Source organism: Astyanax mexicanus, chromosome 9, assembly GCF_023375975.1.
Source record: "Astyanax mexicanus isolate ESR-SI-001 chromosome 9, AstMex3_surface, whole genome shotgun sequence".
In the NCBI taxonomy this organism is placed as follows: domain Eukaryota; kingdom Metazoa; phylum Chordata; class Actinopteri; order Characiformes; family Acestrorhamphidae; genus Astyanax; species Astyanax mexicanus.
The window spans coordinates 13,252,746-13,278,096 of NC_064416.1; the positions used below are offsets into that span (position 1 = coordinate 13,252,746).

At 36.8% G+C, this 25,351-nt stretch overlaps 1 protein-coding gene across 1 annotated transcript; it reads right to left on the reverse strand.

Annotated features, from left to right (window-relative positions):
* Positions 1-1,341: 1,341 nt before the first annotated feature.
* On the reverse strand, positions 1,342-25,091 carry tcf25 (transcription factor 25 (basic helix-loop-helix)). The gene is made up of 18 exons (XM_007244019.4): positions 24,785-25,091; positions 23,140-23,256; positions 22,831-22,902; positions 22,578-22,705; positions 22,400-22,465; positions 22,197-22,279; positions 19,236-19,366; positions 19,037-19,136; positions 16,644-16,737; positions 16,054-16,146; positions 15,761-15,866; positions 14,846-15,005; positions 13,775-13,862; positions 13,474-13,632; positions 10,542-10,632; positions 9,420-9,499; positions 8,000-8,075; positions 1,342-2,809 (listed from the first exon to the last, which is right to left on the reverse strand). Exons 1-18 carry the CDS (start codon positions 24,995-24,997, stop codon positions 2,642-2,644), a joined length of 2,025 nt encoding a protein of 674 aa, XP_007244081.3. The 5' UTR covers positions 24,998-25,091; the 3' UTR covers positions 1,342-2,641.
* Positions 25,092-25,351: the final 260 nt, after the last annotated feature.

Here is a 25,351-nt window from a genome sequence, read left to right on the forward strand (position 1 = left end):
TTGTAATTTCAGAACATCAGAACACTCTTCGTAGGCAAGTGGAGATGAGACATGAAATACTGTGGAATGCAAAAGTTTGAGCACCCTGGTTAAAATTTCTGTTACAAGTCAGCAGATGATGAACTCACCTCTAAACTGTACAATGCTTCAAAGGATATGTAATTTGTTCCCAGAAGAACATTTGAGTAACTATGACTGCTATATGTGGCCTGCAAATGCTGGAATTCTAACCAAATGAAGCTGACTATGGCGTTACATAAGTCAGGAAATAGATTTCGACTCTTGTCAACCACTTTGAGCCAGTTAGCTTAAGTTATAGGAGTATTATATAACTATTATATTTATGTATATGTATAATGTAAGCATCCTCATTTCTAAGAATCAGCATCAGCAGCAGGAGTCAGAGAGAGCACAACTAGCCATACTATCTCTGGGTGGGTAGTTGGCACTCTTTCCCTTCATCACTCCTAGTCTAATGCCAGTTAGCACAGGTGTCTGTTAGCTGATGTATCAGAGCTGGGTGCTAGCTTTAAAGAGAACTCTGGTGTAAAATTGACTTTTGGTGTAGAAAACATGATTAAAATTACTTACCTTTGATGAATAGCACACCACTGTTGGTAAATCACTGTTTACATCCCATAATGCTAGCTTCAGCTCAGTGCACCGCCATCACTGTACTGATAATGACAGACATATATGCATACATTCGGCATAGCCTGCCTCCTGGTGCCGGCTGCTACGCTAGGAGGCAGGCTATGCAGAGTCTATGAATATATGCTATGTCATAATCAGTACAGTGATGGCCGTGCACTGAGCTGAAGCTAGCGTTATGGCATGTAAACAGTGTTTTTTAATAAGCTTCTTGTGCACTTTTTAAGTTATTAATGCCTCGTTTTAAATGGCAGGGCTCTCCGGATTCTAGCAAGGAGGTGTGGAGCTACTTTGAGCTGGATAACAGTGGAAAAAGCGATATATCAGGGCAAATCATGCCGTGTCACCCAGTCTGAAGGGTGTTTGGAAAAACTGTTAAAATTTCTGGATCTTGGAATGCTGTTGGAGAACAGAGGTGTGCTATTCATCAAAGGTAAGTACTTTTTATCATTTTTACTACACCAAACGTCCATTTTACACCGGAGTTCTTCCTTAATCCTTGTGGAGCATTGCTAATGCAAAGGAGAGTCATTATGAGTTGGTAAAGTAAATGGCTTTCTAATTAAAATAGAAACAAACTAATGATAAACTAGCAAGTTTAAACTAATACACTTACAAGTATGCTTCTCTAGAGTCTCAAATGAGCACTGATTTAGCTAAAGATAATAAATCACACTTTTCCAAGTAAAAATCAGTCAACAAAAATGTTTAATTTCAGATAAATCCAGCATTACACCAATTATTACCCATGATGCATGTCTTACAAATTTCTGGGTGGTTTATTTACAATTTATATATAATCATATTATTAATGTCCTGAACAGTTTTCTGATTTAAAACTGAATTACAGTACTAATATTTATGAAATTGATTACACAATTTACAGTTGTTACAGGAGGTGCATGAATGTGTCTGTGACCATTAAAGCAGCAGGGAAAGGAGAGCTGGGTAATGTGCATTAGGCATGTGAAGTGTTCAGTTCACACAAAACTAGATGTTTCCCCCCCCGAAATTCAACCGCTGACCCCCTGACTACCATAATTAAACCAAAACAGAATGGTGTTCCTTTTGAAGATGAAGAAGAAATCTGGATCATTTAATCAAATCATTTTTAAAATCAAGTCCGGCCTTACACCAGTTTTTACCCATGGCAGTTTATATACAATTTATATATATATAATCTTATTACTATGGATAATCATTACGGATACAGATCTAGAAATGCTAAAAATTTGATTTGGGCTGGCATTCTGAACATGGACTGACAGCCTATGAACCTGATGAATTTATGAACACAATTTACAGATGTTCCAGAAGGTGCATGGATGTGTCCATAACCATTCAGTGGGAGGGACCCAGTAGAGCTGGGTAATGTGCATTTATCCAAAACTAGACCCATTTCCCTTCAAAATAAATTCACAGAACTCCGAGCCAAATTAATTCAACCTCAATAGCATGATGTTCCATTTGAAGCTGAAAATGTTAATTTAGCTCATTTAAAACAGAGCTAAATATGAGATATAGATATGCTGTTATCTTTGCAATAATTGGTAAGCAGCACCAGTGCGTGCCATTATGTCCAATCTTATCTACAGATCAATCAGGAGAACTTGACATTCGGTTTATCAAGCCAAAATAAAGCTGCTATTCAAAGTGCTTGTGAAACAAGTACAATTTTATGGCTTGATGAATACTTTCCTTTCAGTGTGGATCAACAGAGGGTCAGACGAAGAATGTGATATAAACATGGGGAGTTCTTTTAAGGTCTGGAGCACCCAGGGCTTTGGCAATTATACTAGTTAGAGAGCTTAAGGATTTTAGTCTTGGTATGAGAGAAAGAATAGAGTTTTACAGCATAAAAACGTCCAGTCCCTTTGTTAACTTCTTTCTGTGTCCTCCATCAATGGAAGATTGCACGCCATCACTCTATCACTCTATACCTTGTAGCATCCTCTCTTTTCCTCTCCGTTCCTACTCTCAGGGTCTGCTCTCAGTCCCACTCCTCTTCATCTCTGTCAGGGTTGTCGTCCCTCTGTGGCTCCTGGAACTGGATATTAGCCAGCATGTCCCTCATGGCCACCATCAGTCGATTCACCTCTTGGTTCAGCTCTCGTCCAGCGCGTGCCACTTCCAGGTCATCCTCAGGCCTCTGTCCACCCTAAAACACGAGAAGTAATGCATATCACTCACCTCTACAGCTGCCTGCCCCCTGAAAGTCTACTGAGATTCTTCAAATTGAGAATTTAACAGATTTTCTCTTATAAAACAGAGAGGATTGCATTTTATATAGAGATATCCAAAAAAAAAGACTGGAGGCAACTTTTGAGGAGAATTTGTAGAGTTAACATGCAAATCCTACTTATGATTCACAACACTGAACATGGCAAACCACTTCAAAATGTGTGACTTTTATTTACACAGGCCAGAAGAATATTTTGTTATTATTATTAAGCTGCGTGTTGTGCAAAAAAAGAGACTGAAGACAAAAAAGTTTGCTTCTCTATCTCTAATATTTTAAATCACAGATGTTTTTTTTATTTGTTAAAAGCTATGATTTATTTATATTAAAAAAAAAATTACATTTTCCTAATAAACCTGCTCATTCTGCTTAACTGTTTATTAATTTATATACTGATTTAATGGGGGGGCAAAAAAAAAAAAAAAGAAGATGGATGATCAGAAGCCATCAAACCAAGCTGAACTGCTTGAATTTTTGCACCAGCAGTGGCATAAAGTTATCCAAAAGCAGTGTGTAAGACTGGTGGAGGAGAACATGCCAAAATGCATGAAAACTGTGTTTAACAAACAGGTAAAAATATAAACTTGTTTACTTTGTATTATTTGAGGTCTTTATTATTTCAGCAATTTCTTTACTTTTGTCTGTAGTTTATAAAATAAAACAATATTAATTTTACTCAAATCTATAAATTGGCAAAATCAGAGAAACTGATTATTCCACAATCAAGTCTAATGATCATTGCTCAAAATGTCCAAACATACGTTTCCATGACTCTGGATCTGCCCCTCTTGATGTGGTTAAAATCAGTGAATTTTCTACACATCTAATTCACCTGACAACATTCTGAATCGGGTTCAGCCCTAGTCCATTTAAAGTTCAGTCAAAAGCAAAAATACCACAAATTTAAAGGACTCGTCAACTTCGGTGCAGGACAGGCTGTTATCGCATTTCACACAGTCTTCATTGTTTGTAGACAGTATAGTGACAGAGGTGATAAAGCCGTATTTCACTTGATTTAATTTTCTGAGGGTGCTCTACAAACGCACGTATCTCTTCAGTAGAGGATGTGTGAAAAACAAGCCTATTTTTATTTCTAAGAATGAAACTTCATTACAGGACCCAAAGATGCATAACGGCTCTGTTACTCTGACTTTCTGGTATGTTTTAGGACATTTTCGAATCTCACGGATTTAATTTAGAGCACAGATGTCTGCAGTGGACCGATTTGTTTTCCACACCTACACTTTTTTCTGTCATCAAGCTGTTAGACAATGTATCACCCAAGGAGAATTTACAGCCCATGCAAATGTAATTTAGACTAATGTACAGCCCAAGCAAACGTATTTCAACATTTCAGGATGGCTAACATTTGAGTTATACATTATTAACATGACGTGACAGGAAGTAGTATCATGTCCCATGACTTTGGCAACTTCCCTCATGACTTACACAATGTATGTGTTTGGCCTCCTGCACTAAATACAGATTTGAATTCTGTTGTATGTTTGTTTTTACAAGGACAGTTTTACCCAGATGCTGCTGGTCATGATTATTACCACCCACTGCACTGTCTACTGTGGGTCTGTGGGTAGTAATGTTTCTTCTTAATCTTCGGAATAGAAATCTCCCATTTATCTGGCACCCACTATCAGGCCTCAAATAACAACAAATAACAAATAATTTAAACCTCCCTGCCATGATCAGGCCAAACTTCACTTACATCTATCTGCTCATTTACAAGATAACACCTCACAACGTATACAGGTATGGGCATTCCCAAGCCATTCCCTGAGATAACACATTATGATCAATTTACAAGACCATCCGTCTTTTGGGATGCCAGTGTAGGAACAAACTACCTTCCACTACCAGATCAGGAGCATCCCTCGCTACCTTTAATAAACTCCTGAAGACAGAGCTCTTCAAAGAGCACTTACTCTCCTAACACCTCTAACTAACTACCTTCTACTACCAGATCAGGAGCGTCCTTCACCACCTTTAAGAAACTCCTGAAGTCAGAGCTCTTCAACGAGCACTTACTCTCCTAACACCTCTAACTAACTAACTACTTCTAACCTCATTTCCTGCTCCCCCTCTTTGCCTCCACAATCCCACTACTTCCATTTGACCTTCCTTAGGCCCTGTTTAAAATGTATTTTTTATTCTTCTTCTTTTTTTTTTTACCCTTAACTACTATGTCTTCTCTTGCTAAATGTACACCATAATTGTAAGTCATTTTGGACAAAAGCATCTGCCAAATGTAATATAATGTAATGTAATGTAACATAATTTAATCAGCAGTAACTTAATGCCACCGCAGAAGCATGAAAGATCTAAGCAGATGGATCTGAGACAAGACAAAGTCCCAACTATGGTGGCTTTAGGAATCTAGGTTAGAACATCTGCAAAACTTTGGCAGGCCTTGTGGGGTATTCCTAGTATTTAGCGAGATAACAAAACCAGCGTGAACAAAGGGAGAAATACGATTGGCTAATAGATGTTCACAACTTACAGGATTTGAATGATTTGTTGTTAACATTAATCTTGATGCAAGAAACCTCAGGATAACTTCACAGGTCTTGTGGAGTCCATGCCTTGACAAGGCAGAGTTGTTAATTGGCCTAAGGGGGACCTACACAATGTTTTATTATATTAGGTGACTTTAATGTTATACCATTCTTTGAAATTATATGTTAAGCCTTTTCCTGACCTTTGTGTGTTGGGTTTCTGATTTTGGTTTCAACAAGTAAACAGTTGTGTGGCTGTGCTATGAACTTCAGCCGGGATGGTCTGGAGGCATTTCTGTGGACATGGAAGATCTTTCAGTAAATGTTAAAGTTCATTCTGCTGCTACGGTCATCAAAAAGAATTAGCGAGACAGCTCCAGTGGAAGCCCTCTATGCCCAAGCCATGACACTGCTTCATGCCCACTCTTTCACTGTGTTCTTTTCTTTACCTCAGACTGATAAAGATTTGCTTCAGCAAATTAAATGCTATTGCACAATGCTTCCGTTATTTGGGGGTTTTACATAATAGCTCTAATGATTTTCTTACATCAGCTGCTGTGGCCGTCCTTAAAAGACCTCTCCATCGCTCACAAACAGCATTTTCTTTCTTTAGCAAGGTATTCCATACTGTAGATGTAAAGTGCAAATTTTCAATATGGGTAGCTCATCCATCAGTCAGTGCTCTAAGCTGTCATTATATCACCTTGAGGGCTAGAACTACATCTAAACACTTTCAGCGACATAAATGGTATCTGTTATTTTAGGCTTTTTTCTTACAGCGCCAATGATTTTCTGCCATAAGCTGCTTCAGTCGTCCTTAAAAGACCTCTCTATTGCTCACGAACAGCAGTTTCTACACTTTCTTACTTAAACAAGATATTCCATACAGAAGAATTGGCTTATTTTAACAAGATATCGCATACTAGGGGATACAATACCATATTGTGTCGTACATAACATATTGTCACACAGTAATATTGTGATTAAAAAAAAATCGTATTGTGATAAAATAATTATTCTGTCTCGACAGCAGTAGGTTCTGTATTTGATTTGCTATATACTGTGAAGTTTATAGATTTTGTTGTATAATTGCTTTATGTTCGTTTAGTCTATAAGCACGCAGATATATTCTACACTGAAGTTGTATTGTAGATTTTTGTTTGTTAGGTTTAAAATCGCTTGGAGGCTCCGAGTGGTCAAGCAGAGCCCTGAGAGAGCACAATTGGCCTTGCTCTCTCTGGGTGGGTAGATGGAGCTCTCTACCCACCTCACTCAGAAGGGTGATGTCGATCAGCATAAGGCGTCTGTGAACTGATGTATCAGAACCGTGTCTCTGCACTTTCCTCCAAGCGTGCTGTAATGCTACTCGGCAATGCTGCATCATCAGCAGTTCAAAAAGAGGGGGTAAGTGACTTCACGTGTATCGGAGGAGGCATATGTTAGTCTTGGGGCATCACTAGTGATAGGGGGAGTCCAAATGAGTGGATTGGGGAAATGTAGCGTTACATCAGAAGGCTGGTTGGGCTGCTTGTGGCACGATTTGGATCCTAGTAGTTCATAATGTACTTTACTGGATGCGTAACGCTGATCCCTCTCTGTACTAGAATTCATTAGAATCATTAGAGATATGAAACAAACACTCTTGGAATCGGTAGCCTGGTTTCCAGTCTGACAACTGATCTCAGTGAGCAACAGGTCACTGCAAAAAGTTTTTCTGTCAATTCTGTAAACATATAAACATGCCAAATCATACACAATAATACTTCTATAATTTTATTTTTAAAATCCATATCATGATAGCAGCACTATTCTGCCTTAAAAAACACTATATTGTATCTGCTTTGTTATCTACTGTAAATCTTTAAGGGGTTATTTTTTCAGTTTACCTGCATGCCCTAAATCAGTCTGCTCATCAGTTTTGCATTGCATTACATTACTTTCATTACAGATTTTTTTTCTTTACATTTTATTAGTTTATAAAAAATCAGAGTCTTGGTAAATTCAGTTTCAACTCAATGTTTTGCAGCAATAGTACATTCTTAAAATTAATATATATATATATATATATATATATATATATATATATATATATATTATATTAATAAATAAATATTCCAAGTATTTGGTAACATATTACAATAAGGTGCCAGTACATTAATTAACAGTAATTAACGACAGAATATGTCAAATAATTATTAATTATTATTAATTATTAATTATTAATTTAAGGGATTATTAGTAATTACCAATTTAAGTTTATTTTAAACTAATGGTCTCAACTCTTGAGCATTCTTAAGCATTTAAATATAGCAATGTTTAATTCTTAACTAAGTATTAACTAGTGTCAATTAATAATTAGTTAAGACATCACTTACAAAATGTACAATGTTTTTAACTATCATAAGTACTGTTATTTGTAACCCTTACTGTAAATTGTTACAAAATATCTTTTAGTGTTTTATCATACCTAATTATCACACATACTGTTATTTCATAAATACCCTGAAATATTGTGATATTATCTTAGGACCTAACCCTAAAATTGTATCTAAGCTTGGCTGTAGTTCCCCAAAACAAGAAGGAACAGTATTGTTCAGCTCACCTGCAGGTTAAAGTTTGGCAGCAGAGATCGGAAAAACAGAGACAACGTGCTCTCGTTTGAGGCTCCTGCATTCGGCCTAGAAAAACAAACACAAAAATAAAAAAAATTAACATGAAAATGTATTTACAGTCTGTTTACTAGCATTTTGTACCACATTTAGCAAATGCCCTGATAACAAATCTAAACAATTCACTTATTAACACCTATAAGAGGCTTTACGTGGATGAAGAGGGTGCATTCTAATGCTCATTATAGAACTGCATCATTAGGAATCCACAGAAAAGTATTTATGCTTTCAAATAAAAAAAAAATATATATTTATTTATTAACAGCATGTTTTAAGACTGACAACAGCTGCACTTGGGTTACTAGGGTTGAAAATGTTAAATAAAACAAATGTTACATAACAGGGTCAGTCGTTTACGAAACTTCACTTAAAGTAAATTGAAGTTCATCTCTTTAATGAAATCAACCTTATTTGATACCCATCATCTATTTAAGAAACACCTATCCATCACTCAAAGCTCTTATTTAAGCTCATTAACAACCCTCACAAGACCTGCTCTCTTTCTGTCACACATTCAAGAAAAGAGACAGAGAGAGAGAGAGAGAGAGAGAGAGAGAGAGAAAGAAAAAGAGAGAAAGAGAGAGAGAAAGAAAGAAAGAGAGAAAAAGAGAGGGAGAGAGAGAGAGGGAGAGAAAGAGAGATAGTCCAGTAATCTAGTCTAATTATCACTGCATGACTGTTGTTTAACACAACACTTGGGTGTGAACATGGAAAAAGTGTCAAGCCCTGACCAGCAGTGGCAAATGGAATCCCTGAGTAAAAAAATGTATTTGTTTTACTACAGATATGAACATATAAAGACAAATTCAGATGTGTATTGGCATACTAGCTCATTTATTGTTTCCTCTGAAATCAAGAGTATAAAAAAAGTTTTTATCTTGCTTTTGTTGGAGTAATTGCCTCTGCTGTCCAGTGAAGACTTTCTACCAGAGCATTCTGGAGCATTGCTGAAGGAATTTGATTGCATTCAGTGATAAGAGCATTAGTGAGGTCAGGATATTGGATAGTCACCACCCCACTTAATTTCCAACTCTCTGACTCATTCCTATTATTCCAACACATTCCACTGATCCACAACAGAGTCCATGTCAAGTATCAGGCATATTAAAGAGTCATATTCTATTGGCAGTACTGTGAAGATTAGACAAGCTTTGTGCCCGTGTGTGTGTGTGCATTTGGTCTTCTGTGTCAGCAATGCTTGCAACATAAAATACCTGTAGCTGAATGTTTTCAAAAGAAGGGGTTTCCACAAATATTTGGACACATAGTGTAGCTTGAGATTCTCATAAATGCGTTTATTATAAAACTAGAAAGAGTGAAAAGTGTAAGAGTGTAAGCAGGAGAGCACAGTACCTCTCTGGCCTGGTGTAGGACGCTATTGAATCCAGAGGCGGAAGAGGGTCATAACTCATCACTGGCTGTGCTGTCACATCCTGTTAGAAAAAAGCAAATCTCATTAAAAATTTTATATTCAAACATTAGTTAAAACCACATTAATAAAAATGACAACTAAACAAATTATTACCACTGTGAATAACATGCTTGACTGGGGCTTGAATAGGTTTGAATAGGTTTTAATAATAATAATAATAATAATAATAAAAGTAGCAGAAGTATTTTTCTAAGCATTTTTCATGATACCCAAAGTCAATGAACGAAAAGAAAGGAGTAAGGAATACTAATAGTAATATTTAATATTTTTTTTATATAAATAAAAGTCTTATTAAAATGCCAGATTCACACCCCATGGCTTTCAAAGTAGCCAGATTTTCACACATATGAATAAACCAGCATAGAGTGGAGATAAGTATGGTAACGAATTAGAACTTCTTCACTACTGTACTTAAGTACTAAAATGCTTTATCTGTATCTAATAGAGTATTATTTTTACTCCTACGTTCACTTTTACTTGACTACATATTTTTTACCACTGCCAGAGCGGTAGATATTCGGAACTGTCACCGGGTTTGATGAAGCTCCTCATCATTGAGTGATTCAAAAGATCAAGCTGATTTTATGAGAAGATCACACTGCTCCTGTTCTGCCTTTCACTCTGAGAACTTTACACTGCCTCCTGGAATAACTACACTAATAACACAGTACTGTACTTTTACTTTTAACTTCTACTGAAGTCACTTTTTTAATAGAGCACTTGCAATTTTACTCAAGTCTCTAGTAATTTATAGATGTCTGTGAGCAAACGGTGATTTCCAAAAATTGCTGCCAACACAAAAACCAGGGATAAATTTTGTAGTGAGAAACTGGCATAAGGTTATAAAAGAAACACACAGGCAAAATAAAAGTTGATTACATTAACAAAGCTAAAAAGGAAAAAAAAGGTAGACACAAATAACATACAGTAGACTTAAATAAGTAATTAATGAATTAAAAGAAGGGATGATATAAAAGAAGGGAGTCTCTAATATAAAAGTTAGGAAAGGTACAGATTCTGCACAAATTCTCTCACTCTCTTACCAGGGGCAGGGCAGATGTGGCCTCTTTGATCTCGGACAGAAGCACATGCCTGTGGATGTGCCGGGGAACGATCTGGTAGCCCTGTTTCCTCCTGACCATGAGAGAATTCACACAGATTAATACGCATCTATTTATACTCACAATGCACAGAATCAGGCCAGTTCTGAAAAACACATTTTCCAGAACCGACTGCAGCTTAAGGCAGCACATGTCCGCTGTGTGAACTGATGCTGTAATGGCATATTAACTATCAATTAACCTTTATTTTCTCTTGGTAATACATTGAGGGTAAACCTCATTTTAATGCAGTCAAGAATTTAAAACTGAAAGAGCCTGAACAATTAACAATCAAAAATAAATGGTAAATCATTAGAAAAAATAAGCAAACAATATACGATTTAATTAAGAAGAAATATGATAAGTGGACAGGCCAGCATGAAAAGCAATAAAATAAAGAGATAAAAAATTAACAGGCAAAGGGTAAAACAAGCAAAACAATAAATAAAAGAACGAAGTGAATAAAATAAATAATAAAAAAACAATACATATACAAATAAATAAATAAAAGAAATATAATAATATATATTATAATACACATAATATAATATTACCTTAATATTGCCTCCCATGTTTTTCTTAACAAGAACCTATTAATGTGAATAAGCTGCTATGCTTCATTTATCTGTTTTATTTCTTTATGGTATAAAAATGTTTATATGCCAATATCTGAATATTTTAATTAATACAAAGGTCACACATTATTATTACATTATGATTCTATCAGTGTCATGAAATGGTTTTAAAACAACAACATTATTAAGCGCAAAAAAATCTGAGACAATACATTGTCTAATAAATATCTATAGTAACAGGCCTAGTAATGGCACTATTATGCTATTACATTATCATAAATCAGTTGCAAAAAATTACCTTAAAATAACAATAATATTTGTTAGTGCAACTATTTCAGGGATAATAAATCGAGCAAACAATACACGTTATTGTGACAGACCGGCGTCATTTCACCGGCTGTCCATCCTGGGAGCACTTCTGTTTGCTACTGACTACAGTATACTGTACACCAGGAACACCCAAACAGACCTGCCTGATAATTTGAAGATCTGGAGTTCTGATCCAGTCGTCTACCATCACAGTTCGGTCCTATTTAAAGCTTTTCAAATTCTTATGCTTGTCCATTATTAATGCTCCCAACATCAACAAGTTTAAGAACTGACTGTTCTCTAGCTGCCTAATAGGCACTGTAGATTCCTTTCCTTGACAGGTGCCCCTGGAAGGAGATCATCATTGTTATTCACTTCACATGGCAGTGGTTTTAATGTTATGGCTATTACAGTTGTTTTTGTGTATTAAAACTGCTCTGGATATTGTTTTATTTGAGAGAATATCTACTAATACACAAATAAAAAACAAAACAATAAAATACACTCCAACAGTGCCAGCAGCATAAGGACAGAACAAAGCCCAGAAGATGAGTTATGAAATGTGTCCCCTGTACTGAAGTCCTACATCCCAAGCCATTAAACTGGGTGTAACTTAGAAATGACCCACATTCTTAAACACTGGTGGGACGTATCGCCTGGAAGTTGGGTCAGTGATGGTTTCAAATACAAAGGCAGAGCAGAGAGAGGAGCGTCTCCTCGCCTGTCAGATGACTCTCATTTAGCTATGATGAAAACTGGAGACACATTCATCAGCGGCTGCCCTGTAGACATGCTCCAGCCTGATGCAATGTGGGTCAGTGATGCCCAGATGGAACAATATGACACTGGAACAGACTGATTAATGAAGACGGCCGCACACTAAAGACTAAAGCGTGTAGCAATTAAGAGTGTTTTCCCACACAACACATAAAACAAACAACCCCATACGACACCAGTGCCGGAATCAGCGCATATAATAGCTGAATTGATTTTTGCTCTGTTCCTTTACACAATGCGTCTTTTACATTCAGCAGCTCACATTACAATTCTTTTACAATTCTGTATTTTCAATTTATTCCATCAAAATATCAACTTTGAAACCATGATTACATTATTTGAATATTATTTGACCTACACAAGACGCATATTTAAGTCAGTCAGTTTTAATATGTTACCTAATAAAATCACAATTAAATAAATAGTCATGTCAAGATTTTTTTTTAAAATGCCATTTTCTCCTTAATTTACAAGGCCAATTACCAAACCCACTCATTAGCACTCTCCCCATCACTAGAGATGCCCCAACACCAGGAGGGTGAAGACTAGCACATCTTCATCCTCTAATACATGTAAAGTCAGTCTCCACCTCTTTTCAAACTGTTGCTGATGCTGCATTACTGAGTAGCATCACAGTGCAGTCGGAGGAAAGCGCAGAGACTCAGTTCTGATACATCAGCTCACAGACGCCTTGTGCTGATTGACATCACCTTTTGGAGTGATGTGGGGAGAGAGAGCGCCATCTACCCACCCAGAGAGAGCAAGGCCAATTGTGCTCTCTCGGACTCTGGCAGCTGATGGCAAGCTACATGACCGGGATTCGAACCAGCTATATCCTGACTATAGCGGCAGCGCTTAGCCTGCTGGACCAAGGATAATTTAATTAAGAGTACTTACTATATATATAAATGTACAAACAGACAGACAGACAGACAGACAGATACCGACAAATAATTAGCCTAATTGTCAGCTCAATAAGAATGTTAACTATTTACAGTATATTAACAGTATGTAAGTTCTATAATACAATTACATTATCTGTAAGCCTCTGTAGAAAAAGCTTTTAAACCAGGCATGATCTCACACTCTTGATATAATATTAGGTAATCAACATGAATGGTTTATCTGTGGGATTTTGTTTTTCAGATAACGAAATACGTAGATGCTTTATATTGGGCCATTTTATAACATTCCTTTTATAATAAATGTCTTACTTGTTCAGGCACTCCTCTACAAAAGGATCCTTTGAGTCAACTCTCTTCAGCACCTCACCAACGTTCCCCTCCATCCAGAGCATCACCCCTGCTTCCTTCCACATGCTGTGACAGCGGCCCACGTACAGCCCCTCCAGCACCGAGAGCGCAGACGGCTGCCTGAGAGAGGGGTAGAAGAAAAGGGCGGCAGTAAAGGATATTATATCATATCTTATGTAAATCTGGCAGGTGTTCTTTACATTGGATTATACATTTAAAAACAAAGGCAGAGCTAACAGACAAAGTGGATGTTAATAATTACCCTATGCGGTTTCTAGGCCCAAAGAAGTCATGGGAAGACACGGCTGCATCAGGCTGGACTGTACACAGGTCCAGTAAAGGCATTAGCACTGTAACACAGAGACAGAAACAGATGTTAAATAGCTTTTGAAATGATTTTAGTAAAACTAGTTTTTATTATTTGTATTTTGGAAGCTTAGATTACAGAAACGCACAATGTATGTGAAATTTAAAACTATAGTAGTGTTTAAAGACAGCTTTAACACAACACGTACTGCACTGCTTGTTTAAGTTCTGCCTGCTGGGACACTTTGTGCATGCGCTGTGGTTGTTTTGTGTTAATTTTGTAGTTTATTCTGTTTTCACTGAAGTGACATAGTCTGGGGTTTAATGATAATTATAATTATTAACTAAATAAGTTTGATAACTAAATGATAATAAGGTTTATTAGTAATAAGTTTAGTTATTTAACCAACAGAAAAGAAAGTCCGTCGCTCCAAAGAAATCCCCCTTCTGAACTTCCTGTGAGAATGTGTGCTTTAAAAATTCCTGTGGATTGGATTCCTGGTCTGAAATGCGTTAACGTGTCTGTCTGGCTGCAAAATATCTCTAAAATTAACACAGGCTCCAAGATCTGCGCCAGCTTTCATCAAAATCTCATCTCCTTAATTGGTAATTCCAAGTTTAACAAGAGATTATGAAAGATCCTGCACTACAAAAAAGAAAGATCATACCGTCCCTCCTCCCATCTCTCACTCTTGTTCTCTCTTGCTTGCGTACAAATGTGCGCACGCATGCACACACACACACGTGCACACACACACACTCACACGCAAGAAAAGCATGTGAGTAAACATCTGTAATTCAAGAACAAAGTCCCAAAGAATAAGAATATTCAATCTAGAGCAGTTCTATCTGTGTAACCCGCTGCTAAACTCAGCCACTGCTAACAAGCTAATGAGAGACAACACAGATGGACCTCTGATCCAAAAAAAAAAACACCTGGCTCCTCCACATAACAGCCTAACTGCATAGTAAACGGTTAATAGTGAGTCGTAAAGCAGCTTTGTGTGTGTGTGTGTGTGTTCCTTACCCCCAGGGAACATGATAAGAGCGTCCTGCAGCATTCTATCTGATTTCAGCTTCATGCGCTGGCTCTCCTCGGGTGGAGTCTCCTCCTGCTGACTCGAGTGGTATAAGGCCAGCGCGACTGAGTAGGCAAAGTTCGGCAGCTGGGACAGTTTCCGATGGACCTAAAGCAATGAGCGGATCACATACATACAGAAATTACCCACAAGCATCAAACCCAAGCATCAAACCCATGTACCGATTCTTGTTATGCTGGAGCGGTAGAATGAAGGGATAGGGGTTGTTAGCCCCTCAAAAAAGAAGATTTTTCAGATGCACACTTCAAACCAAGGGATATGATAATTACTGGTAAGAAACCCACAAATGTATTTTTTTTCTTATTAAAAGTGAGGATTAGCACTTTTACTACCACATGTGTAGTTTCAATGTTTTATGGTTAAATTCTTCATAACAAGCATAAAGAAAATGCAGGCTAAATTTTCCATTGCACCCTAAATGGTGCAGCAGACACCAGGGGCTGCAGCATTTAAGACGGAACGGAAATATAAAATAAAATAAAAGCTAATCAAAGCAAATTTCCGCTACCAGTCACAGATGAATTAACAAATTGGCAATAATAATTAATTTCTGCACCATTCTAGACATACAATAAAGCCCTGAAGTTAACTAGTTACTGAACTTTAGCACTCTTGATGACATATCAGGTGCTTAAAGGGTTGACCCAATTCTTAGGGTGGAGGATTTCACCCCTTCCCCTTCTAACTCTGTTCCAAGGGAAAGGGTTACACTCGAAAATAAGGGGTAGGGGTAAGGGGTAGGGCCAAGGGATTAAACGGTATTGGGGCTAATACAAAGGGGTGTTAAAAAGATAGTCAGTTTAGGAATTATTAATAACTTTGTTCTGGACAGAGCATCTCACCTCCCACTCCTCGTACAGTCGAATAAGGGACGCATACTCCCGGCAGCGCAGACACAAGAAATCAATCAGCAGAAGCATGAACAGAGGGTCATTATCTGGGTCCAAACTACACACAGAAAAACACACACAAACACAGAAATATGTTAATATGTTTAAACAGTTGCAGTCTGCATCATGTAAAGCACAAAACATAAATTACACACCGTTTAGAGCATTACAGACAAAAACAGCCTGTAGTGTTACAGACTGTGCTGTCCACACAATAGCTGCTGGTTAACCGTGGTTAACTGTACCTCAGAAGGAGTCTGCAGTACTCCAGGGCCGTGCGGGGGCAGCCTCGCTTCTCCAGGAACATCATGTGCTTATAAACCGCCAGATAAAAAGCCCTGAAAAGACAAGCGGGAAAATATTGTCCATCTAAACATCTACTCCTGAAATAACCAGGACAACAGAAATCCTATATACTGGTTTATAATATTAAAAAGTTGGTTGATAAGTATGATAAATATGGTATTGTGATATAATTCTTATAATCAATATAATTATTTTTAAGAACACAAAAGGGCAGTATCACATCAAAGCAGATACGTAATTTTTTAATACTTAACTACTGTTGTTTATAACTGAGAAATCACAATGATATAACAAAGATATGACTAAGTGGACATTGTATTTCTTATTGTATAAATAAGTACTCATTATTTATAAGTTTTAAATAGGACAATAATCAACATATGACAAAAATAAATGTATCTATGTAATACAAATATTAAAATAAATAATTTTTAATAAATCATAATATTTTAAAAGTTAAAAGGATTACAGGACAATTATCTGATAACTATGCAAAAAAAAACTGCACATAAACATGATGAGCACCAACCTGTTCTCTGCTCTTCGGTAGTCCAATCTGCTGGTACCTGAGGTCAAGCTGAACACAGGGTGGAATGCACACTCAAAGCTGTACAAAGCCCTCTCTGTAAATAAAAAATACACACAAAAATACAGAAAAACATTATAAAAATGCATGCTCAAAGAAAACCTACTTAATTCTCATTATGAAAAATTATGAAGGGTTTAACCGAAAGAACATCATTCCACTGTAAATCACGGGGGTGAAGGCATCATGCTGAGAAAGGGACTGATGCACTTCAGGACATTACATCAAAGAAGACAATAAATACATTTTTAGAAAAAGCTAAAACTTGGATACAAAAGGTCTTCCAGCATTAATCCAAAGTTTTAAAATATTGGATTCAGGACAACAAGAGAATTACACCAGTACTGATACGAGGAATGGGCTAAAATTCTTGAAAAGTATTATGAGATGCTTGTAAAAGACAACCGATACAATTGATATAAGTTCAACAATTAACAGGCAAAATTACCTATTACTAACAAAGTGTACGTAAACTTTTACTGGTAATGCATTTATTTTTATAAAATACAAAAAATAAATCCAAATAATAATTAAATCCAAATATTTTTCTTAATTTTGTTGGATATGATATTGTTTCGCTAATGGTATGAACAATATAAAAGCCACAAAAACGGAGAAGAATGACCAAAGCAGATGCCTGTACCTAAAAAAAAAATAACATTAGTGACAGATGTTGCACATAATGTAAAATAAATATTCAGAATGATCAGATTTGTTTAAAAAACAAAATACTGGTTTGGAAATGTTCAACACTACCTGAAATCTCTAAGCTATTATTTTAAATGCAGACTTCTTGTGGAAATACAGTACATTCTAACACAAAATATAGGGCGACAATAAATAAAATGTAGGGAAACGTGAAAAGCTCACTTTGAAAGACTCTTTTCTAGGTTTATATAAACTTTTGGCCTTAACTGTTTGTTTCAGTGGTTAACACCAAACAGTACATCACACCATCATCTCATCCTCAACTGTCTTTAAAGTAGAGTAAACCAGAGTTCACACAGAAAATCTAATTCAATTTAAACTAAAACTGATAAACATTTAGGGTCCTAATTGATTTAATCATCCCCTTAGAGAAGAATTGTAAATCCAATACCCAGAACAAAACCTTCTATTGAATGGTGAGAAACTCTCACACTAAAGTGAGACTATTCATGTTTAGGAGGTGTTCAAAAGGGATTCGCTTACATCAGAGAGAGGAAAGGGTCATCGAGTTCACTTACCGACAGAATGATATAATACAGTGTCATGGAAATGTCACCACTGACAGAGATACACTCTGCATCTCAACAAGATTTCCCTGACAAAGACTGTGGTAGTGGGAAAATAAGCTTAATCTTATTTGATACATAATTGCTTATCTCCAGCCTCTGCAGCTGCGTTTCCGATAAATCACAAATTATAGCTCAGGAATCTCATATTTGTCCGGGTAGAGTAAGTAATTGATCTGAATCTGGTTCATGACTTTATTACTCTGCAGCACAATTACAATTCAGCACAGCTTCTGACACATGCTCATAAAAAGTGTGGTTATATTAACTGCTGCATTAACTGTCAGCATTAATTTTACTGAATCTGCCCTTATCAGTTTGGTCCAGCAGAGCTGATTTGATTAGATAATCATATCACCAGCGGGCTGAGTAAACCACATGCAACAAATCTGCATGTGAATTACATGGAAGTGCACGCAAAGGGTCAGGCTAAGAAGAAGCTATCAATACAAGCTGAATAATCCTGCATACATTGTTCATCCTTGATATTTATTGTACTAAGACTTGTGCAACACAACGAATACTGTTTTATATAAAACAGTACACACAGCATACAGCCTCAGGATTTGCATGTAATTTACAATTACACTTTAATAAAGTACAACAACAAATCTAAAAAAGTTTGGAGAGTATTGAAAATGCAATAAAAAAATAAAAAAGGTTATACTTTAAAATAAGTCAATCAAGAGTTAGATATGAATAATATATACTACAAATAAAATCTGCAAAAAGCACAGTCTGGATCAGAGGACCAACACTTGGTCTGAACAAAAGAGGAAGTCCTGGTCCAGATCTGGTTTGTTTGCAGTGTGAAAGCACTTTTTAAGACTAATAACAGGAAGTTGGGGCATAATAAATGTCACCTACTAACCAACAGAAGTAGAAAAATGACCTCCCTTCGCTTGCAGGCACGTGGTGCAGCAGTATCTACTGTAACTGTAGATTAACCCTTATTTATTAACAGAGATAAAAGGAATACGAGTGTAATCTGTTACGCTCATTCTGCTGGTAGGAAGGAAGGCACTGTAAAATGACTTTGCCTTACAAAGACTCTTGACTCACCAATCAAATCCCTTGCAGTCTCTTGGTCCTCTTGGATGCGACAGACATCAGAGAGTTGCAGCAGAGAGTCGACATGGTAGGGATTAAGCTGCAGCAGCACCTGATGTACACATACACAGAGTGATAATACTCTGGAATAAACAGAACAAATTCATTTAAGTGCACAATGTGACAAATATGAGTATGTGGATGAATTTACCACAATGTTATTAGGATCCATGGACTCCACAGCATCAAAGAACCTGAACTGGACTTGCTGGTATTCACGGCTGTGCTCAAACACAAAGAAGTGGAGGCCATTTTTGGACTCCAGCAGACTCATGGAGATACCTTAAGGAAAAAGGGACAACAAATGATGAGGATAAAGCATACAGATAACATTTATAGACCTTAAAACTGTTAAGATTTAATAAATGTTAGACATTTATTTCAATTTATTTCTTTAATCACACCACAAAATCTTAACCGTTATTTTTAAATTATAATTTTTTTATTTGATCATTCTCAATAAGTCAGCTTTTAATATTTTCTGTAGACAATAGACTCTTTATTGAGGGCCCATTTCTCATTGGAACCAGTAGAAAAAAGCCACAGGACCCTCATCAATGGACTTAAACAAACAGGATCTGAGACATCCTAAGATAACCTGAAGATGTGATATGAAAGAAAGAGGGTATCATTGAACAGGGAGCTTCAGGGGGTGTGAGTGTGTGTATATTAAGGGCCTCTGTAGACAATCACGTTATCAGAAGTGAAAGGGAGGAATAACTGTGAATCTTGTGCTAAACGGCTTCCAGCAAATAAGAGCACTACTGAAAATGTTTGTGCTTCAGGACACATGAACCAGGAACTGGCAAAGAACTGATTAAAAATGGATCGTTGTCAACATGTTATACAATATTATGGCGCCAGTGGGGTTTGCATGGATAGCTTCAGTATTTTAAGTCACATGTATCACTAAGAGTGTTCACAAACCTGCACTGTTTAGGTCAGTTAAACAAAATAAAAAACGAATAAAATATGGTAATGCACTCGGGTGCCAACCAAGCAACTGCACCAAGAAGAGGTAGATGTTCTTGGTCAAGTGCCAAACAAACTTTGAATTGGTTAAGGGAGAATTGAGAATTGTAAAAAAAAAAAAAAAAAAAAAACGTGATCCGACATTCTGTCCAGGACCATTTTGTTTCTTACTCCCATCCCAGACAGGTCTGGTCTCTAAGCGGAGGTGTGAAGATGTGACGATGATACAAGGGCTACAATGGTTCTTTGAGGGATGTCAAAGAACAACCACTAAAATTAGGATACATGGACTTCACAACATCAAACAACATGAACTTGGGGCTGGATGACAAACTGGTAAGAATATTGTATTATGATATTTAAACACCATATACTAATTAAAATATAATAGAAAAGTTAATTTATTTCAGGTAATTCCGTTGAAAATGTGAAACTCATATTATACATACAGTCATATGAAAAAGTTTGGGCACCCCTATTAATCTTAATCATTTTTAGTTCTAAATATTTGGGTGTTCACAACAGCCATTTCAGTTTGATATATCTAATAACTGATGGACACAGTAATATTTCAGGATTGAAATGAGGTTTATTGTACTAACAGAAAAGGTGCAATATGCATTAAACCAAAATTTGACTGGTGCAAAAGTATGGGCACCCTTATCCTTTTATTGATTTGAATACTCCTTACTACAACTTACTGAAGCAAAAAATGGTTTGGTAACCTCATTGAGCTTTGAACTTCATAACAAGGTGTATCCAATCATGAGAAAAGGTATTTAAGGTGGCCAATTGCAAGTTGTTCTCCTATTTGAATCTCCTCTGAAGAGTGGCATCATGGGCTCATCAAAACAACTCTCAAATAATCTAAAAACAAAGATTGTTCAACATAGTTGTTCAGGATAAGTATACAAAAAGTTATCTCAGAGATTTAACCTGTCAGTTTCCACTGTGAGGAACATAGTAAGGAAATGGAAGACCACAGGGACAGTTCTTGTTAAGCCCAGAATTGGCAGGCCAAGAAAAATATCAGAAAGGCAGAGAAGAAGAATGGTGAGAACAGTCAAGGACAATCCACAGACCACCTCCAAAGAGCTGCAGCATCATCTTGCTGCAGATGGTGTCACTGTGCATCGGTCAACAGTACAGCGCACTTTGCACAAGGAGAAGCTGTATGGGAGAGTGATGCGAAAGAAGCCATTTCTGCAAGCACATCACAAACTGAGTCAAAAGCAAAAGCACACCTCAGGCGACTCTGTTTGTGGCGTGCTTGCAGAAATGGCTTCTTTATAATAAAATGATAAGGGTGCCCTCATTATTTATCCTGAAATATTACTGTGTCCATCAGTTATTAGATATATCAAACTGAAATGGCTGTTGCAAACACCCAAATATTTAGAACTAAAAATTATTAAGATTAATAGGGGTGCCCAAACTTTTTCATATAACTGTAAATGTATTACACAAAGAGTGATCCATTTAAGTGTTGATTTCTTTTATTGATGATGGTTATGGCTTACATCCAATGAAAACCCAAAAATCAGTGTCTAGAAAATTTGAATATTACATAAGACCAATTGGTACTTGTGGCAGCGTGGCAGTGTGCCAAGTCCTGCTGGAAAATGAAATCTGCATCTCCATAAAAGTTGTCAGCAGAGGGAAGCATGAAGTGCGGTAAGATTTTCTGGGAAAACACTGTACTGACTTTGGACTTGATATAACACAGTGGATTAACACCAGCAGATGATATGTCTCTCCAAACCATCACTGATCATCAGTAAATTTCACATTTCATTTGTAAATGAAGGGAGCAGAGTCTGGAGGAAGAGTGGAGAGACACACAGTTCAAGCTGCTTGAGGTCTAGAGTGAAGTTTCCACCAATCAGTGATGGTTTGGAGAGACATGTCATCTGCTGGTGTTGATCCACTGTGTTTTATCAAGCTCAAAGTCAGTGCAGTGTTTTCCCAGAAAATCTTACAGCAATTTATGTTTTCCTCTGCTGACAGATTTTATGGAGATCACAATAGCAAATGTTGATACTATGAAATAGTGTCATACTGTACAGCTCAACATGAACTGCACCTGCTGGTCAAATCCAAAAAATCTGAAGGCCATTGTCAGGAAGCATATCAGGCATACCTGGTTTACTAAAGCGAGGCCAAGTGTCTTTAGGTGCGGTCATCCATGTACTTCTGTGAAACTGCCTCTGTCGTTGCCTGGGCCTGAAAGGAAAAAACACACATACAAATTAACCAAAAAACAAGCCACAATAAAAAGTGACGGTCTTACAGTACATGTATGTGCATGCTTAAAAAACATCGAAAAATAGAAACCAAACCAACCTTTGGTCTCCCAAAACAGCCCGAGCTCCAAAATATCGCTTTAGTTCATTCTCAGGATTCAGGTTCCTAATAGACAAAAGTTAAGTTAAAAGTTAAAAGTTAACAGCAGCAATTTCTGAAACTGTAAAACAAAACGTATGCCATCCTTCAAACATTCAGAACTACAAACAGCCTTCACCTGTGCTCCACATAAAGTACAGGCCTATGGCCTGAGACTCCACTGTCCTCACTCTGGTGTGAAAGGCCATTGGTCTTTTCTATGGTCTCCAGCAGAGCGTCAATGTCATCCCCTGCAGTGGACTCCTCCTATGAAGATTTAGAAGATAGTAAGAGAAGAGGAAGAACAGAAACACAAGCAAAACCTCCAGTGTTAAAATGTTCTGTTTTACACAAGTTTATATGATATGTAATATATACAGTGCATGTCATACCTGCACATCCCCAGGAGCAGTCTTTTTTTTCTTCTTCTTCTTTTTCTTTTTTACTTTCTCGTTAGAGTCAGACTACAAAATAAAAAGAAAAGATAAGAATAGGAATGCTATGTTTAAATGGTTCTGTTTGTGATCAAATTTGCCACTAGATGTCATACAGAGCACCAGCATCTCAGGTCAGAACAAAAAAATGCAATTAACACAAGCCTTAACTTTGCCACGCATGTTAAAGGGTTGACTTGAGTCTCTTTAGAGAAGAATTTAACAGTTATTTGTCCGTTTTTAATTAATGGTAATGTAGTTTTAAACCTTTGTGGTCTCCATATCAGGTTGGCACTCTTGCTTTTGTACTCCATGGCTTCTCCCTGTCAACACGTTCTCCTCATCAGTGGGACTTTTGTCTGTATCATTGTCAGGGTCACCAATCTGTAACAGCACAGAAACAAATAAACATCCACCCTGCTAAGAAAATTATATAAACTGATAGAGGCAGTCACTCAATGTTTATTAGCAAAGATAGAAAATCAAGATATCTGTAATGCAGTTATCCTAATAGAGGTGCTAACTTTGAAAATCAATTATGAAATATTTACTATCAAAAATATCTGATCTAATGATCTATAAATATATACTGCCAGGATAGCATATGCCTTATACAATCTGAATCATATCATGCCATTGATTCTCATTTGCTCATATATACAATTACCTTTTACAGCTTCAGTTACAAAAATACTAGTGCATCTCAAAAAATTAGAATATCAGTGAAAAGTTACTTTATTTCAGTAATTCAATTCAAAATGTGAAACTGATATATCATATAGATGTATTACACACAGGGTGATCTATTAAGTGTTTATTTCTTTTTGTTGATGATTATGGCTTACAGCCAATGAAAACCCAAAAATCAGTGTCAAAATCAGAATATTATATAAGACCAATTGGTACTTTTGGAAGTGTGGACAGTGTGCCAAGTCCTACTGGAAAATGAAATCCTCATCTCCATTAAAGTTGTCAGCAGAGGGAAGCATGAAGTGCTGTAAGATTTTCTGGGAAAACACTGCCCTGACTTTAAACTTGATATAACACAGTTGACCAACACCAGCAGATGACATGTCTTTTCAAACCATCACTGATCATCAGTAAATTGTACATTTCATTTGGAAATCAAGGGATCAGAGTCTGCTGGAAGAGTGGAGACACACACAGTCCAAACTGCTTGAGGTCTAGTGTGACATTTCCACAATCAGTGATGGTTTGGAGAGACATGTCATCTGCTGGTGTTGATCCACTGTGTGTTATATCAAGTCTAAAGTCAGTGCAGTTTTGTTTTTCCACAAAATCTTACAGCACTTCATGCTTCCCTCTGCTGACAACTTTTATGGAGGTGTGAATTTTATTTTCCAGTAGGACTTGTACAATATGTCCATAAAATCCAGAGTTCTAATATATTTTAATTAATTAATATGTGTACCTGGATTTTTTAATAGAATAGAATACTGATGGTGTATTTTGACATAATGGTGTATTTTTGATTGTCTCAGACATCTGAGTTTAAAAAAAGAAAGAATTTACTATACAATCATATTCATCTTCTGGACCAACCGTGTCTCTTATTTGTGTATAGTAATGTTTATAATTCTATAGCTATATCTTTAATTGGACTTAAAAAGTACATGTTATGTAATTGTAGATGCCAGGAAGTGATTAAAGTAAACAAATAGTACTAATAATAACAGTAACAGTATTACTGGTTATATTGATGATGATAATAGGAGATTCTGGGAGTATGGCTGGTCAGTGTGGAGTTTCATAAGTTTGTTTATATCTGGAATAAGAAGGTTTAGCATTACAGAGATCCTGAATTTGAGTTTTATTGTATTAGTAAGAACTCTGGTTATCAGCAGTCAGTCTGTATCAGTCTTTAGCTGTTCAGTGTTATTAAAGTTCTGACCAGTTCATAAATGTTGCTAATGTTCTTCTGAGATTTGCTCCTCTTGGTTTTCCTGCCTGCTCCTCTGACCGGCTGCAGAACCTCCTCCTGCTCCTCTAACTCCTCTCCCTCCCGCGCCGCCTCCTCCTCCTCCTCCACCCGCAGCTCCGCGAGGTCCAGGTCCTCCTGGCCGCGCTGCTTCCCCTTCAGTCTGCGCAGCGCGCGGCTCGACATCTTCACAAACTCCCTAAAACCAGCGGATCTGCAGCAGCTGCGCCCAACTGAGACCCCACCATAACCAGCACCACCAGCGACCCAACAACACGCCTCCTGATTGGACAGCAGTACGGAAACGCTGTCACTGTCACTACCGGAAAACAAATAAAAGTCCCACATGTTAATACAACCAGAAAACTTTTTTTTAAGTATTTTTACAACCAACATCTCAAGCACATCAAAACAAAAACATAAATAGACAAACAAAATAAACAGAAAAAAGTGGGATTCAAATTAATTTAAAATATCGAAGGATTTATGTTTTTTTCTATTTTTAATTTGTCCAAAAATTTCCAGTAAGTAATAATAATT

Excerpts from the sequence above, each read along its gene's own strand:
- tcf25 (XM_007244019.4), bottom strand. The coding sequence starts at position 24,997 with ATGTCGAGCCGCGCGCTGCGCAGACTGAAGGGGAAGCAGCGCGGCCAG. Across the intron at positions 19,137-19,235 it reads TGGATCCTAATAACATTGTG|GTGCTGCTGCAGCTTAATCC; the intron begins GTAAATTCATCC and ends TGTGTACATCAG. Across the intron at positions 16,738-19,036 it reads GACTGCAAGGGATTTGATTG|AGAGGGCTTTGTACAGCTTT; the intron begins GTGAGTCAAGAG and ends TTTTATTTACAG.